At 39.9% G+C, this 18190-nt stretch overlaps 1 protein-coding gene across 1 annotated transcript; it reads right to left on the bottom strand.

Annotated features, from left to right (window-relative positions):
* Positions 1–2924: 2924 nt before the first annotated feature.
* On the bottom strand, positions 2925–16913 carry CHMP2B (charged multivesicular body protein 2B). Its single transcript, XM_071756097.1, has 6 exons — positions 16767–16913; positions 13524–13615; positions 9143–9337; positions 5991–6093; positions 4903–5009; positions 2925–4745 (listed from the first exon to the last, which is right to left on the bottom strand). Exons 1-6 carry the CDS (start codon positions 16798–16800, stop codon positions 4632–4634), a joined length of 645 nt encoding a protein of 214 aa, XP_071612198.1. The 5' UTR covers positions 16801–16913; the 3' UTR covers positions 2925–4631.
* Positions 16914–18190: the final 1277 nt, after the last annotated feature.

Genomic DNA, 18190 nt, shown 5'->3' with positions numbered 1-18190 from the left:
TTTATTTGTCATCCTCTAGACTAGAGAATCAGGGGAAGAAAAAACCCAAAAAAACACAAACAGTGCCAGAGCTCCAGCCTATCAGAAAACCAGGCACTGAGAAACTGACATTATGACTGTAGTACTCACCAGGGATAGATTATCCAGCCATCTCATCAGCCCTGCTCATTGTTATTAGAATAGCCCATTACCATATGTGTTTTGGACTGTTTTCCCAGGACTGAAATTAAGTGCATACATGCAAGTAGTAATGGCCAGATACATTTTATCTTTCCATGAAATAGACCTGATGATTTAGAAAATGTCTAGATAATAGGCCCACAGAAAGCAAAAGGAGTTTAATGTTCAAGATCACTTAGAAGCAGTGTGTACAAGTTAAGTGTTGTCTCTCTAGTGTACATTAAATTATCTCTAATACCATTACAGTGATGGTAGGCATATTCAGCTATGGAAATTAGGCTTTTTTTAAAAAAGAAAATACATTTTAATGGATGAATGTATTGCTATAACCCCTTAATTTAGAAGAAAACTTCAATTTAATAACTCAAAAGGGAGAAATTGTGCTAGGTACTCTCTTCAGGTTGTTCTCATCAACCACATCTCTCACCCACTACAGCAGAAAAAGCTCAAGCCTTAGCCTTGATCCACCACATATTTATTGACAGATCAGGGGCTTTCCAAAAGGATGATAGATACAGGTGAGATGAATAACAATCAGCAAACATGGTGGCATGCGTTTGTGTAGCTCTGATGTTATGTGATCGAATGTTATGTATGTTGAAACTATCTGATATAGATATAGTTTTTATTTATATTCTAAGTTATTTTCTTAATTATAAAAGGCTTCCTAGAAATGCTATAAGCCTTTACTTCCTTCCTCCCAATAAAAAACAAATAAAAGTGTTTGACATTTCGGGTAATGCGTTGTAGTTCTCTTTTGGTAATACTTTACTTTTTAGTCATGCATTATCTTGATGCCCTTATTCATTGTACCCTACTGTAACAGTTAATTCAAGAGCAGACTTACTGTGACATTCCAATTTCTAATCTTACAAAAAGTCTCACAAGTGAAGGCTAGTTGCAGAAGCATAGCAAAATAAAATGAAAGGTGACACATAATGCCATTTCCTCATGAAAGAAGGAGCAGCCACCATTTAAGCACATCTACCTGTTGTCATGGAAATACGTATTAATTAAAGCAGAATTGTTTAAAGGGAAAAAAGCTGGAGGAAATCAAGTTAATGTGTTGCAGCTGCAGCTATGATTTGGAGAGAGTGGAAATTCTGTAGGAACAGCTTACTGGGTAATTACCACCAATCACTATTGGGTAAAAACCCACTTGATAAGACTTCCATGGGAGAGCTCTATAAGCTTGCATATAGGTGTCTTGTTGGTCTTTTGACTAACATGGGCTATGTGGTTTTTCTTTGAGATGCTTATGTTTTGGGGTTTGTTTTTTTTTCTTGCTCTTACTTTTCTCATGGTAACTTTAGGGAGGGTGTTAAAACTAGAATAGAAGACAAAACAAAATGATATGGCAATGCATAAATCTGTGGTTCGCCTGTCTTCAAAGTTGTGTGTAGCATTCTGTCCCCATCATGTGAAGGTTACAACAAATCTAGAAAAGGCTCCTATACAAAGCTGCTGATCAAAGGTAAGATCAATTACTGTTTAAGGTACTGGCTCTCTTCTAGATTTAATGTGGGTGCATTGAATGCTATAGAAGTTTAATGAATTGCAAGCTGTATTCAAAGTCTGGATGTAGATAGGTTGTTTGTCATCTTGCCTAACCTAAGAACTAGGAGTAAACAAGTGAAGATGGAAAGAAGCTTAAGAAAAACTAAAGTGGTGGCTTTTAATGTAGTAGAGCACAGTCTGTGGAACTCCTCTACTAAGAGGAGTTGGTGCAAGAAGTTAATTTATATGGACAAGCTCACAGATTAGAAAACCACTTAAAGCTGCTGTATATAGAATAACTTACATATGTTTTTGGAAGCGCTCTAAATTGAAAATAGTTAAGAGTTAGAAAAGTGGAGGAAGCATTCTCTACACGTATCTTGCTCTTTTATTTTCCTGGGCATTACTTATGGGCACTCATGGAGCAGGATTCTGGGTGAGATAGACCTTGGGTCTGTCCCAGGAAAGCCATTCTTAGGGGTGTGCAAAATCACTGTTGTTCTTGGATGGAGGACTTTCAGATTGGGTTGCTATTACAGCATCAGCTAGAATAAAGAAGTTTAAAGGACTGTTTTTTGTTGTTTTTTTTTTTTTTTTTGTCTGCTAAGAGTGATTTAAAATGAATTTGTTTCTAAGTAGGGGATGCAACTTTGTTACAGACAGCTACAAGACATATTTATTTATAACTGAAATAACTATAAGCAAGCCTGCAAACCTACACCACTTCATACTCTGGTACTGAAAGATTTTTATACATATTAGACCTGATAACTGTTAACAGAAACACCATGTAGATATTCAGAGTAGCCCTAGTTCAACAGTCTTACTGACAGCAAAAAGCAACACTTTTATTACTGTTCATCTAGGACCCCATAGGTAAAGAACTCATAGGATAGAATTATTCCCAGTTCTGACAGTCATGAAAAAGATAAAGTGAACACTTCATTTAGAAAGGACATATTGGGTGTCCAACCAAAATACAATCAATCAGTAACACACCTATGTAATTTCACATTATGGTTTCACCTCCCATGCCTGAGAGCAGTACTCAGGCACCCACTTACACACAGAAGGGAAAGCAAACTTGATTAAGTCTTTACTGAATGTCAAGGTTAAGCCAAAGCCCTACATGCAGCTACAACAAATATTATGCTGTTTTCATAGGTCAGGTCAAAGGAAAATTGATCAGAGCTAGCAGCAGTCCAAAGAGGCTAACGTGCAAGACTAACCCTACAGAGACAAGGTCATTGCAGAATAAAAAGCCTTTTATTGCATTTTTACAAAATAAAATTAAAAAAAATCACCTTGTATTGGATATATGCAATATGTTAACATAGATCGCTAGACACTACACCTCACCTTCAAAGAGAAAGAGCATTTGCATTTCTATGCCAAAAGAACAGATGACCTATGTTTTTTATTTATCTGCTGACTTTAGTCCTAAAAAGCAGATAGATGTGACTGTGACAACAGTAGATTCATAGAGGCTACTCTGCTTCCTGTAGCAGCAGTCTCTTTGTGAAGTGTGTCTTCCCACAGTTATCCTGGTATCTCATCTGGGAGGTATTTTGCTTTTCTCTCTTTCAAGCCAAGATGATTTTCTTGTTTCCATTCAATGAACAGCCTGAGATCAGCACAGCAGAGGGAAGAATAATCTCCAGCTGACTTAAGGGTTAAGGAACCTCACCCCTTCCCAAAAGTCATAAATAGGAACTGCATTCTAAGTTTGACTGCATTTGTCATCTATTTACAGTATCCACAGTTCTTATTAGCCAAATGCATTCCATTTAAAGCTAGAATACTGCTGATGCAGTTCAGAGACCATAAAAAAACCTTCTCAGAACCGGAACACTTTGTTTTTATTATAGTGCTTACACGAGTAATTACTAAATTTCATCCAAAATTGTTCTCAAAACTAAAATTTAGATTTAGCTTATCAATGCGATTAATTGCATCTTAGTAAACAATACAATTATGCACAGTTATCTTCCATTAAGAAATACTGTAAAGTATGTACAAATATTGTTTCAGGCAAATGTCATTTTTGCAAGTGTGCAAGTTGCTTTTCTGAACTTCAGCAACAAGTCCCATCAAGTGCACACAGAGGTCTCGCCACAGTGTTTTCTGAAACCACCTTAATTACAAGTTTTACTCATCTGTCAAAAACTCATTCTGAAAAACATCACGATACAAGATTTATATACATAAAGGCACAGCAGTTCTGTTGAAACCATCTATGTTACAGTACAATAGTTTAATCAGTGCCTTTCATGCAACAAAGTTCACTAACAAATTTAAATCCTCTTCCAGTAAAATTATCTGCACAAAGACCATATCCCTCCCTTTATTTAAAATAACCAGCTGTTACTTAATCACCTCTAAGTTACTACAGAGACTTGAAAGAAATATATAAAATGTTTTGTCTTTCTGCCTAAGTTTGCTACACTTCCAGGTCTATTTCTCATCAAAAGAAAATAGTTTCCAACTAAAAGCAAAGGGAAGTTTAATTTTGCCAAGATGACAGACTAAGCATTTTCCTATAGCAATGGCTTTATAAGAATTATGTAAGTTATACAGGTACTGTCCTAAGAGACATTTCCACCAGTCACAGAATAGCCAAATCTATAGATATATCAGGAACTGAGAGAGAAGAAAACTTTGAATTCAGAGGACAGATTCAGATCAAGTATAAATGAATTTATGGTTAGAAATACATCCCTTCTGAGCATTTAATCCAGTGCTCAAAGAGACTCCAGGCAATGGACAAGCCAAGTGTACTTCTTCCAGCAAACTGATCCAAAACGTTCTCCCTTTCTCCTTTCCCAGTACTTCAAGTTGTCATTTCTAAAGCTTCAGAGCTTTCCTAGACAGGAGTTGCACTGAAAGAGTATTTGCGCTTTTTACATCTGTTTGCAGTGGAATAATTAGGAGGCAGACTGTATATTGCCAGCAGGCTAATCAACTCCTAAAGCTTTGAGCTGTCGTTCAATCTCTTCATCTGATATGGTAGCAGCTTTTGATGTTGATGCAGATGGTAACCCTCTGGCAGCTGACGGAGCTTTGGCCATCTAGAAGAAGACAGAAGTTTTCTTCAATCAAAACAATGCATGTTATGACAAGCTGACTTCTAGAATAAGACTGTAAAATAAAAGCTGCTAGAATAAATTATTTTTATAAAAGAGCGTGAAAGGGAGGAAGTGCATGAAATGTGAAAAATAGCCATACCTTCCCAGAAATTTCAATTCCTATCTCATCAAGCACTTGGTTAACAATATCTTGGCTTTCTTCTTCATCATCAGAAGCATCAAAAATATCATCCAGAGTATCATTAACTTAGAAGAAAAAAAAAAAAAAAATCAGTACCACATTAAGAAAAAAGGTTATTTTACTAACCTAGTACCACCCTTCTACAATCCCAAAATATAGCAATAATACCACTACATGAGATACCAACAGAAAGCACTGGTATATTGAAGAGGCTTTCTTACTTCTGTCTTGCAAATCCTGTAAACACAGGCAGGGCAAAACCAGGGTAAAGGCATGGCTGCTTTTCTAGAATGTTCAGAGCAATAGAACTGTTTTGCTGAAACCATCTACCCCTCCACTAGATTTTAACACTTCTTAAAAAGATCTGAAGTTTCATAAAAATCACTTTCTTTTTCCACCCCCAAGTAAGTTGTGAAATTATTAACTACTCAGCGAATTTCTGAATTGCAGCAATACAGTTCTGTGCAGTTGACTTGTTCACATCTTGCTCAACAATATTGTTTTGAGGCCACGCTGCTGACTGTGGCCAACAGAATGGAAAGGATTAGCACAGTAAGTTGGCTGTGCTAGCAACATCAGAAAGTTTGGTATTATTTAGTCAACAGTGGATGGCTGCAATTGGAAATTAGAAGTTTGCTACACTCTCAGAAGTAGTTTGTGGCTTAAAATAAAAAGGAGACAAAATTGTCCCATACCACCAGGTATATAAAGCTGAGATTATCAATAATATCTAGATTGAGTGTCTTCTTCCAGAAGAAAAAGCACACACAGAACCATCAGCTACAGAAATGGCAATATTTCAAGTCCTCTTTCTTATCAATTATGTCAACAAGGTTTTTAACTGGTCCCAGACCCCCTTCCCTTCAAGTATGTTCTTTCTAGGAGTGTTTTTGGTGTTTTGCATGAAGGTGGGGAGGAGTTTATATTTAGTTCAAAAGCTACAAAAAAGCCTAAGACTCAGCCTTGCATTATTTTGTTTGCTCTTCAATTCTGCTGTAATTTCATTGTGGGCTGCAATTAGCAGTTCCCTGCAGCACAGAACTTACTCATTTCTTCAGTCATTTCCATCTTCATGTTTTCCTTCTGGAAATTCTGCATAGTTTGTAGTGTCTTTTGTGGGTCCATTTTCTTATTGACTGCTTGCATTGTCTATGAATATTGAAAATAACCTTAATCAAACTATGAGGCATTAGCAAACAGCAATATATATACATTACGAAGTAAAAAGAATTTTCTAATTAAAAAAAAAAAAAACACAACATTCAGTCAACAACATCAAATTTCACTTTCCTTGGCTCTTTACCACAGGTGAGAATTGTAGATAGATAACAGATCAATTGTACAGTCTGCACCTAGTAAGAAATACTGCTATCTACTATCATAATATATATGTTTTTAAATGCATGTGTCTCTGTTGCACCACAACCTGAAAAATAATCCATTAGGGAAAATCTGCCTGATACAAATGAAAAGAATAGGATAGTATTTCTTACCTTACAGGCTACACACTTTGAATAAGTAAACGATACAGTTTTTAATTAGCAAGGAACATTTACTTGAACCACCACTAGAGGACAAGCACTGAATCACAATTGTTTTTTTATGTTATAATTGAATGGGAAAATTAATTTTCTCTGTAAAGCAAATACCAAAGTGTTTAGGAAGTAAATATTAGCTTAGGATGGACCTTTGTAATGACTAGAGATTTTTCTGTGATACTGTAATAAATTTCACCTGTTTTACTACAAGTATGCAGCACTATCTTTGCAGGCAGCAGAATTTAATGCCTCTTCTTTCCTAAGAGGTAAGTTACAGTACCTCTCATGGGATGTCAAAACCCAAATATAGGCATGAGTAATTCAAACATAAAATCTAACTCTCTTTGAGAAGATAAAAGAGTTGGTTAATTAAAAGGGATGCTATCAAGCTGCTGGCTTCATTGAAGCCTTTGTGTTTATGACTGAGATTTTTTAAAAATTATATTATGCCTCTAATGTTGCTTGAATTTTGGAGACTGTGCTCATAGTCATATTACTTGATTTTAAAAAGTTGTTCTGGACTTGAAGGGTGTTGGCTCTAATTCTTTTACAAGAGTTATAGATAAACATCAAAAATACTTGCACTGAACTGATACAGAGTTTATATATCTTGAGAAAGTGATGGTCAGATGCATGACTCAAAGAAACAGGTCATTATTAACTGGACTTTATATCCAGTTAAGAGCCGTTTGTAGAAAACAGTCTGAAAGGTCTACAATAATGTATTTGTTTTTCTTGTTAAGGCAACCAGTTCCACATATTTTTCACTGATGGTTGTATGAGATTAAGAATAGTTTATGAACTTCAAAATGAACAACTGAATACTTTCCTTTTTTAATATTCTCATGTTAACAAAGCAAAATACTAATTTTAAAAGTGACAAGAGAATGACTTAACAGCTTCCTCTCCAATAACGTTACACAAATCAGTTTGGAAATAGTGTGGCCAGCAAGACCAAGGAAGTCACTGTGCCCCTCTACTTGGTACTGCCAAGGCCACACCTTGAATACTGTGAGTTCAATTTTGGGCCCCTCACTACAAGGAAAGTGAGATGCTGAAGCGTGTCCAAAAGAAGGGGAACAAAACTGGTAAAGAGTCTAAAGCACAAGTCTTATGAGGAGCAGCTGAGGAAACTGGGGTTGTTCAGTTTGGAGAAAAGGAGGCTGAGGGACACTTCATTGCTCTTTACAACTACCTGAAAGGAGGCTGTAGCAAGGTGGCTGTTGGTCTCTTCTCTCAAGTAACAAGTGACAGGACTAGAGCAAAAAGCCTCAATATGTGCCAGGGGAGGTTTAGACTGGATATGGGAAAAAAAATCCTTCACTGAAAGGGTTGTCAGGCACTGGGACAGGTTGCTCAGGGCAGTGGTTGAGTCACCATCCCTGGAGGTATTTAAAAGACGTGTAGATGTGGTTTAGGGACTTAGGGACATGGTTTAGTGCTGGACTTGGCAGTGCTGAGCTGACAGATTGACTGGATGTTCTAAAAGGTCTTCTCCAACCACAACGATTCAACACAAGTACCTACTGTGTTTTAAAAAGACATTACTTTTCTGGATGCTGGTTAATTATTTTTTTTCCTAGTAACTTAACCTCCATAATTAGTTTAGTGACCTTTTTATGGTTTTGAGAACTCTAATCCAAGACATCTCATAGATAAAAACAAGCCAAGCATGCAATAATATAAAGCAAGATCATTTGATTTACATGCAACACTTCTGTAGGAATACTGAGTAAGCTGTTTTAAATTGACCAGGTATACAGTCAGAGAAGCCTCTTTGTGGGCTAGTCAGGGAGCAGGGAAAGTTTGCTACAGAGCTACAACTTTGTATCACAGAACAGCTGATACCTACCCCAACATACTGCTTTTAGGAGATACCCAACAGCAAAGCCTTAGCAGTAATTACTTCCTGCATGGAGTTGCACTGCATTACTATATTTAACTGGCATATAAATGGATTTAACTTGGGCATGACAAAAGCACAACTTGTCAGCAATGATAATGCACTAATTCTGTTTCCAACATCCCAGGCTGAACAATCCTGCTTGCCTAAAGCAAACTCCTTATTTATCAATTCAGGGAAATTGGGGAAAGTTCACAACTAACTCAGATAACAGATTTTTAGGAGACTCCTATGATGAGGTTGGTGAGAAAAACTAATGCAATACTGTTTCCTTAGAGCATGGAGAGTGAGAATGACAAGGAGTTCCAGATTAGATTTCCCTAGGAACTTAAAATCAGAAGCGGTAAACTACTTTTTGCACAAGCTATAAAGATACTGTGACACACTGACTTGATTGCTAGATGCAGCATGCCCTACTTTTTCCTAATAAAAACTGCTTGCAATAAGATATGCAGGCAAGACACTGCAGAGGTATGGCTTGGGGTTTTCTGATGTATTAAAAGTTCTTCCACTGGATTTAGAGTTTATTTTTTTCATGCACAGATGTGACAGATGTCTAGCCCAAGATAATATGCTTAGTTAGGTGTTGGATTGACTAAACCAAAAAATTACAGTATTAATCAAATTACATTTTCCTACATACCCTCAATGTCATTTGGGGGATTAAGCAATAAGTTTTACCCCTTCAATTACACAAAACAACTTTTGCAACCATAGGCTGTATTTTAATGTAAAAGAATGGCTTGTAATGGCTTACTTTTGCTGTAGTTGACATGGCTCCTGCCATCTTCATCTGAGAATTCATGACCTTTGTTTGAGTTGACATGGAGGTGACTTTAGAACTAACAGCATATGTTCGAGTCTTCTGCTTCCGCAGCTGCACAAGCTGTTTTGCTAGCACTTTACAGGCTTCTTTGTTACCTGTCTTAGCCATCTTCTTTATTTCCAGTTCCTGTTAAAAAAGGAAGACGAATTTCACAGAATTTTCATTCAAATGAAGACTATAATTAGTCCTTAATAGTAGTAATTAAATTCCCAAAGTGATTCTCTTTGTTTTTTAAGACATTTAAGGTTATGTAAAGTTTTACTTGTTTTCTACCAAGTCTTTTTAGTAGAATAAATACAATGCTGTTATCCTTTGATCCGAAGAAAAAACACAATAGAAATGAATTATAGTATGGTGGAACATAGTTCCTCAAAAGGCTTCAACTTCTGCATAACATCACATTCACTTATATGCATATTCAACACCACATCTGGACAGGGGAGCAACACTTTAGTTGGTTGGTTTTTTTTTTTTTTTTTTTTTTTTTTTTTTTTAAACTATTAGTTCCATAAATTTAATTATCTTTGATTTCTAGCATTCCTGGGCCATTATGTGACAGAGCCCATAGAGGAAACAGGGAATTTACAGGTCCTTTTTAACATTTTGTCAGCCTCAAGGCAATCTCAGCCTTTTTGAGGAAGAAGGAAATAAAGTTAAATGAATAATAATTATAGGTTGCTTACCTACATAACTTGGTATAGTTTACCTACATAACTTGGTATAGTTTACCTACAACAGCATGTGCTTAAGTCTTAAGAAAGACACTTCTGGCTTACTTAAAACCTCAACACCCTATCTATCAATTCAAGGAGAAACAGCAGCCTATTTAGCCCTGAGGTACAAGGGAAATGTTTGGCACAAATAATCTTGTCAGCTGGGATTTTTCAAACTCTGCCTTCTCATTCGTGACTTGGTAACATAAACTTTTCAACTATTTTTTCTTTTTCAGCCTTTTAAGGATGGCTTTACATATTATCTCAGGGTCTTTTTATCTGTCTACGCATACATTTTGATTTTTACCATTAAGTAAAAGCAGCCTTTGAAGACCAGCTTTCTCCTATGATTCTTCAGAATATACCTGCTACAGGAATACAGTTGCATCATTTGTGTGCACCAGAAAATTAACCATAGAATGGCTTAGGTAGGAAGGGCCCTGAGAGATTATCTACACTGGCCTCCCTGCCATGCTCAGGGATGCCTCTCACCTAAGCAAGGCTGCTGAAAGTCTCATCCAACGTGGCCTTGAACACCTCCAGGGATGGGGCATCCACAGCCTCTCCAAGCAACCTGTTCCAGAGTCTCACCATCCTCATACTGAAGAACTTTTTCCTAACATCCAGCCAAAACCTATTCTCCTTCAGTTTAAAACCATTTCCACTGGTCCTTTCACTGGACACTCTTATGATAAGTCCCTCTCCAGCCTTCCTGTAGGTTCCCTTCAGGTATTGGAAGGCAGCTATAAGGTCGCCACAGAGTCTTCTCTTCTTCAAGCTAAACAATCCTCAGCTTCTCCTCATAGCAGAGGTACTCCAGCCCCTGCATCATCTTTGTAGCCCTTCTCTGAACTTCTTCCAACAGATCTATGTACTTCATATGGTGGGGACACCAGAACTGGCTGCAGTATTCAATGTGGGGTCTCACAAGTGCAGAGTAGAGAGGGATAATCACCTCTTTTGATCTGCTGGCAGATGCAGCCATTAGGGATCTCTTGATGCATCCTAGAACACAGTTGGCCTGCTGAGCTGCATGAGCACACTGCTGCTTCCTTATCCACTGAGTGGTCCATTCATCAGATCCATGTCTCTTCATCTTAGAGACAAGGATGTCATGTAGGACAGTGTCAAATGCCTTGGACAAGTCCAGACAGATGATGTCAGTTGCTTTTCCTGTATCTACTAGAGCTGTAAGTCTGTCATAGAAGGCCACCAAATTTGTCAGGCATGATTTGCCTTTAGTGAATCCATGACAGCTGTCACTGATCACCTCATTGTTTTTCATGACCCTTAGTTCAGATGCCAGGAGGATCTGCTCCATGATTTTACCTGTCTCAGAGGCAAGACTGTAGTTCCACAAGTCTCCTTTGCTCCATTTTTTTTTTTTAATAGGGGTTATTTTTTACCTTTTTCCAATCTGTGGGAACTTCTCCAGACTGCCACAACTTCTAAAATACAATAGATAGTGGCCAAGCAACCTGAGCCACCTATTCCTTCTGAAGCCATGGATCTATCTCATCAGGTCCCATGGACTTGTGCACTTTCAGATTCTCTAGGTGTTCCCAGACCTGATCTTCACTTACTCTGTGTGGTTCTTCACTCTCCCAGACCCAGTCATTGCCTTCTGTGACTTGGGTGGTATGGCTCAAGTGGTTACCAGTAAAGACTGAAGCAAAGAAGACTACAAATAAAATAAGGTATGTTGCTCTGAAATGGTAAGTACTGCTCACAAGGATATGTCAAACAGTCATGTTTTGGCCAAGGATTTACTGACCCACTCACTAGGTTTCCCACTAAGAAAGATCATGGTTAGGTTTACTATAGAGATAACACTGGCTCAAGATCTCTATAAACCCACGATTTATGAAAGGCTGTTTCTTGCATGCTGTTTTTAATGCAAGAAGGTAGAAATCAGCAGATAAGGAGCATATCATTGTTCAAACATTTGAGGCATGAAATATATGTGAAGTTGTCCTCTTTCTAAGTAACTCACAGACACTAAAAAAAAAAAAAATAATTTTCTATAGCATGCCCAGAATATAATTTCCTTTTTTCATATCTCCAGTATTGTGAAGGATAGGACGGATTAGTTTGCACACTAGTTTCAACAGCAAACATTTGAAATTAGGGATTTTCTTATTGACAGGAAATATCTAAGTAGCATTTATAACAGTATTTTCAAAATTACATCAACCATTGCTAAAGCGCTACAGATAATAAAGCTGCAGAAATAAAACTATATAGTTTATTCTTAACTAAGAAGAATGTGGGTAAAGAGCTGCAACACATTGGCTTCGAGAGGTTTGGAGCAAGCCTATTCAAGTCAGTTATGTTCTTTTGGAAAAACAAAACCAAACCAAAACAAAAAAACCCCACAAAACCCAAACCAAACCCATATCCATATAGCAATATGAGGTTACGGAATTGAAACGGAATTCTCTGCATACATTAAGGTGTTTTTAAACAAAGGATTAATATAAGTAGGTTTTCTCAGAGTAGTACCTCATAGAAATGGAAAAAAAGTCTTTCTGAAGAAGGTACATAACAAAATGTTCTGAGGTTTCCTGATGAGTCCTTGGCCCTTTTTCAGATGATCTAAACATTAATATTTTTTTTCCATTTATTACCTCATCCCACAGCAAATCTTAACTTTCTCAAAGATATACTTCACTTCTCCTTTCTTCTTCTCCCCAGAAATCCAACAAGTCTGAAACAATTTAGGTTATTAAAACCTCAACAGGATTAATCATGAAAAATAAGGTTATTTCCAGAATCAGAATATACTGAAAAATGCCTCATCTACAAGTAACAGATTATATCTAACTACATTCAAGGCTTCCATAAACCACTTCTCTGACCTCCTGTAGTTTTATTATTCCCAGCTCTTGGTATTCATGGGACCTGCTACCATTAAACAGCAGTGCTGTAGCTACTGGAACAGTGTCTGGCTTTGCAGTGCTTTTCCCAGTCTGAGCATGTCTTCATGCATCAAACCCCACCATCTGTCACATCCGTTTATCCCATTATACTGCCACACAGGTGCAGCATCCATTCACTGAATACTTGATAGCTCACACACATTAAGTTTTAAATAAATCTTAATTTAGGCAAATAGTTTTACTATTATTAGCTAGTTTAATGGATGTTCTATATGAATGAAAATAAAAACCCTATAGGATATTCATGATACCTTATGTTTTTTCAAGTACCCTCTCTCACAGAAAAGTCATGGTAACATATCACAGCACTGATGCTTATTATAGTTTTTGCACTGCAAGGCCACCAGTTTACAATCCTGCATGGAAAAACCTTTCTAAAAGACAGAAAATGCTAAGAATGGAAGGGAAAAAATCAATTTGGTTATTTAATCTAAACTCATTGTTTCACACTCCTCATATATGAAAGACTGACAATCACTTTCGGGTAGTAAATTTCTCCCAATGCAATTTTAATAACTAAAAAGTCAAAAAGAAAGACAACTTTTTAGTGGCTAATTATGACACACCGAGTTGTACCTTTAGAACTTCACAGGTTTTCTGTTATATTGGGTGCAAGTGTTTGTTTTTATAGAGTAAAATAAATATCCCTGCTCTACTTACCAGTTGTTTTTCCTGTTTTTCCAGTGCTGCTCTATCTCTGGTTATAGTCCTCTGTGTACCTCGTAACTCTCGATTTTGCTCCTTTATTATATCTGGAAAGAAAATATTAATAGATGGGAAAAGTTTTTCAATATTACATAAACATTTTACCTGATAAGCACTCTGCAGAGATGCAGGATGACAGCCACACTTGATCAGAATGAACTATGAGCTATCAAAGAACGGTCAGTATTTCAAAAATAAATGTAAAAATATATTTTGTTAGTATTTGATAACACTTGACTCTGTTCAGCAGCACAGGCCATATCCCTTAAAAAACAAAATAAAAATTACCCAGTATGTTTCCTTGCACCATAGCAAGAGCCTTAACCATACAAGTTAGGCACACACACACTTTTCTCCAAGTTCAATCCTAACTTGGTAGTAACACATTCACTGTGATTCCACCATTTTTCAACCAGTCAGGCCTAACTGCAACAGGCAGATGAGCTGAAGAAACCTTATCTACAAGATCACAGAGAAGTTAAGGAGCAACTCCATTGAAACACTGAAGATTCTCCTCAGTCCAAGTACTGGAACATAGTCTTCTCTGTCCTTATCTTAGTAAGATGGAGGTTTCTCTGCAAATGTACCACATCTGCACTGCCCAACTTCAAGTCAGACTATAAAATAATAGTGTTCAAACTTTGTCAATTAGCAGATGTTTAGTGAAACACGAACATGGAGATCTTGGTACCAAATTGAAGTTTCCTGACAGCTGTGGCCAGCAGAAGCCTGAACACTGTCTGCCAAGTGAAACATATCCTTCACAGGAGTTTATCCACTGTACTATTTTAAAAAAAACCTACCTACTGGTAACATCCTCTTATTAAAACAGTAACAATATAAGCATCAATCATGCCAGTTGCAATTATCTGTTGTTAGAATTCACAGCATGTTTATATGTGATTCACCTGGACAAAGGTAGAGAGGTCTGAATCTGACTCAGCATCCTCTGACTTTTATAGGGGAAGTACGTTAGCACTTCTATGAAGATTCATCTACTCCTAATGTATGCGTTTACATGATGCCAGACAAACTTTGGGTGGGAGTTTAAAAGGAGCAGACTGCCACATAAACTTGTTTAGAGCTCTGTCCTCTAATCCACAGAAGTGACATCATAGCTAGGCACTGCTATTGTATCAACTATGTTAGAAGCACGTGAAAATCACTACAAATACAAGGAGTTATGAACAGAACTACAGCATTAATTCAAAATAGTCTTCTCTAAGAAATAACAGTCACTCTCTTCATTTTTTAAGGCCTGCAATAGTTTTTCTACAAACATGAAGCATGCAAATTCTTCATTCCCACAATCAGAAATACTGTACATATCTTTGAATGAGAAAAACCTGAAACCTTCAGTGGCAGTTTAAATGGGGCATTTACACTACTCCCTCCCATCAACTGTTTTTGCCCAAATATATATATATTCTAACCAAACTCTCTAGAAGAGAGCTTTTACAGTGCTACTACAGCTTTGAGAACTACACAAAAAGCACCTGCAGAAAACATAGACTTTTCAATGGGCAATAGTGGAGAGCTGAAAGATCACATAGAATATAACATTGTCTTCTTCACACCACCAAACCAGCAGCAGAAATTACTGTGGAAACAATGCTACAGGTAAGCAATTTTGAAGGTAAACAAATGTGTATTACTTGCACCACTGTGCTTGCAAAATTGAAAGAAAAAGTTTAATAGCTATGTACAGAACTTTAATTTCTAACTACAATAACTATTAAAGAAAATAATCCCTTAGTATAGAAAGCTTGAGAAGTAGGAACTTCAAGACAATAAGAAAAAAGTCAGGAGACAATAAGGGTAAGCACAATTTATTTCTCTTGATTCTGATCTCACATAGTGGCTCAAACTAAGAATAGCAATAAACTGAAAACATCTGTAGTCCTCTCATTGGTTTCCACAAGTGAAGACCTAGATCTTTAAGGTGCTTTCCAATCCAAACCATCCTCTGATGACTCTATGAGAACTCAGTTCTTGTTTCTCTTAGACAACAGATGCAATTTCCTAGCTTTACTCCATCAGACAGAAGAAGACAGGGTGTTCTGACACACTCCTGTGTGTCACACTGCCACCTCGCACACACAGGTAAGGAGGAAGCACCACCATTCCTTAAAACGGGTTGGACAAGAGACACCCAGCCAGCAGTGACGTGGTTCCTACAGTCCACCGTGGTCATGGAAGCTTAGTGCCATCTCTCCCTTCCTCCCCTCTCAGGTATTGCATCAAAAATGGGAAGAGGCGAGTGGGAAACACACGCGTTTCTCCCTTGGCGACACACAATTGGTTGGCGCACAGCGTCATTTTTGGTGTGACATTTTCAAACGAGGATCTATCTGACTCGACCCCGGGCACCCAAGATGCCAGACAGCCAACCCCCGGGGCTCCTGCCGACCCCCAGCCAGCCTCTGCCCCGCTGCCACAGGCAGGGCACACCCGGGCACACCAGTTTGGAGGGCTGACCACCCACAGGACAGCTGACAGGTAAGTGACGATCGGGCTTGGCTTTACTTTAGCAAGCGCTGTTTCTGCGTTAAGTTCCAGCGTTTTGACAGCAGACTGACTACAAAGCATCACGATCAACTCTTCCGAAGTAAAGCCAAGGTCGGCAAGCAGAAGCAGCTCGGCAGACGCTCTCCGCTCAGGCAGGCAGTGGTTCCCGCAGCCCTCGGCCACTCTCGGCCGCCCTCCCCCCTCCACAGAAAGCCGGCTTCACAGAGCACTTTCCCCCCTTCCCTCTTCATTCCCGGCTCCGGCAAATCTTCTCCGGCCTGTTTAGTTCCTTCGCTACCGACGAGAGACATTCCTCCTCCTCCCTCACCCGCAGGCCGGGACAACCAGGGCCCGGCTCCCACCACACCTTGTTCCCACAGAGTCCAGGGCCCTTGGGAACACCGTGCCCCGCCGTTCCAAGGGATCGGCCCAGCCTGGGACCTCTCCCCCCCGCCCCGCCTGGCCCAAGCTCTACGGTGCGTCACCCTACGCGGGATGTGGCCTCCTCCCCTCCCTACGAGTTTTTGCTCCATCGGAACCCCGGGACCGAAGCCGCCCCGCAGACCCTGCCACCACCTTCGGGCCCCCGATCCCCTCCGGGCCCAGCTCCTGGCCTGGGATCATACAAGGGCTGGGAGCAGTCGCTCCCGGGCTGCTGGAGGGGCGCCGCCCCCCCCGCGAACCACTTACCATCCACAGTCTTCTTCTTAAAGAGCGAAGCCATGCCGGCAGCCAGACCTGAAGCCCCCCACCACTGCTTCAACGGGATCCTGCCTCCTCCTCAGGTCACCAGGAAGCGACCGGGCCGCGAAGACCCGCCCTGTCCCGCCCCTCTCCGGCGGGGAGGCGGAGCCGGGCGGGCCGGGGCCGAGCTGGGCTGTTGCTCTGGCCCCGCCTACCCCACGGTGGGCTCCTCACAGCTGGGGCTGCACGTCCCAAACCGGCCATGGCTCTGCCGGGAGGGGGAGGTTCGGGCAGCTGCAGAACCTCCCTGCAGGTATTCTGTCCCGCACCTAGGTTCCGTCACTGGGGTGCGGAAGAGGCGCTCCCAGACTGTCCCGGGCGAGGGGCGGAACGAGTCCCGAACCCGGCTGAGGCTCGGAGGGTGGGAAAGCTCCCCGGGTAGAGGTGCGCGGGCGGCGCTGTGGGAGCTTCCTTCTCCGTGCGCCTCTGCACGGTTTAGAATTTTCCTCGTGTTTACTTAATTATTAAAAACTAACTGCATTCAGCAACGTGACGCTGTCCGGGCGCAGCTGCCGCGCCGCCTAACCCGGTGCAGGTTGGGGCGTGGGCAGCTGGAGTGGCCGGGGCTGAGCTGGGGAATGGGAACCGGAACGGGGTGGGGTGTCTGTCCCTGCCGGCGGTGCGGGGGGCTGCGGGGCTGCAGGGCGGGCGGCTGAGCACAGCGCTACAGCCGGGTGGGGTGAGGTGAGGGGGGGTGGGGGTACAGGGCACCCCGCGGTTTGAGTTAAGGGGCTTCCCAGCTCTAAATTCTCGCCCGGAGTCGTTGCCGTGCCTGGGGCACTGGTGACATGTTAATTTCCTAAAGTAAGGCTTCGGCTGAGGATCGCAGCCACTGGGGAGCACAAGATGCGAGAGAATGGGAAAAGGAAAAAAAAAATTATTTTCTTGCGTTTCGGTGCCTAATTACAAGCCTTAATTTTTAATAAGGTAGTTTAAGATGTAGGTTTCATCGCTGGCAATTACCTACATGCACAGCGTGACCTTAGAAAATAAAAAAAAGGAATGGTAATAGGAAATACTGAGTTATTGTTTTGCATACTATCTAGATGTGCCTTCATGTACTTTAAAGTGTTGGGGGGGAGGGATGTTAATTTGCAAGGAAAACCGAGTTATTGGTATGTAGTGATGCATTTTGATAGCTAGATATAAATTTAACCTGAGGAAGAATTGGAAGTTTATGCTGGCAGTGCACTAATAAACCACACTTTTACAACCCTGCATGGAAAAACAATCTATTAGAATATTGTAATAGCAGTGTAAAGATGTATGTGGACAAAGGGAAGTGCAAACTATGTATTTGGTGTCAGTATTTCTTGATTTTCTGAAAAATACTGATTTTATTGCAAATAGCAACTTCTCATTGTTTGTCA

The sequence above is a fragment of the Heliangelus exortis genome, chromosome 1, assembly GCF_036169615.1.
Source record: "Heliangelus exortis chromosome 1, bHelExo1.hap1, whole genome shotgun sequence".
Classification (NCBI taxonomy): domain Eukaryota; kingdom Metazoa; phylum Chordata; class Aves; order Apodiformes; family Trochilidae; genus Heliangelus; species Heliangelus exortis.
The sequence above is the reverse complement of the archived record's forward strand: the minus strand, read 5'-3'. Positions and strand labels throughout refer to the sequence as shown.

Excerpts from the sequence above, each read along its gene's own strand:
- CHMP2B (XM_071756097.1), bottom strand. The coding sequence starts at position 16,800 with ATGGCTTCGCTCTTTAAGAAGAAGACTGTGGATG. Across the intron at positions 13,616-16,766 it reads TAAGAAGAAGACTGTGGATG|ATATAATAAAGGAGCAAAAT; the intron begins GTAAGTGGTTCG and ends TTTTCTTTCCAG. Across the intron at positions 5,010-5,990 it reads GGAAATGACTGAAGAAATGA|TTAATGATACTCTGGATGAT; the intron begins GTAAGTTCTGTG and ends TTTTCTTCTAAG.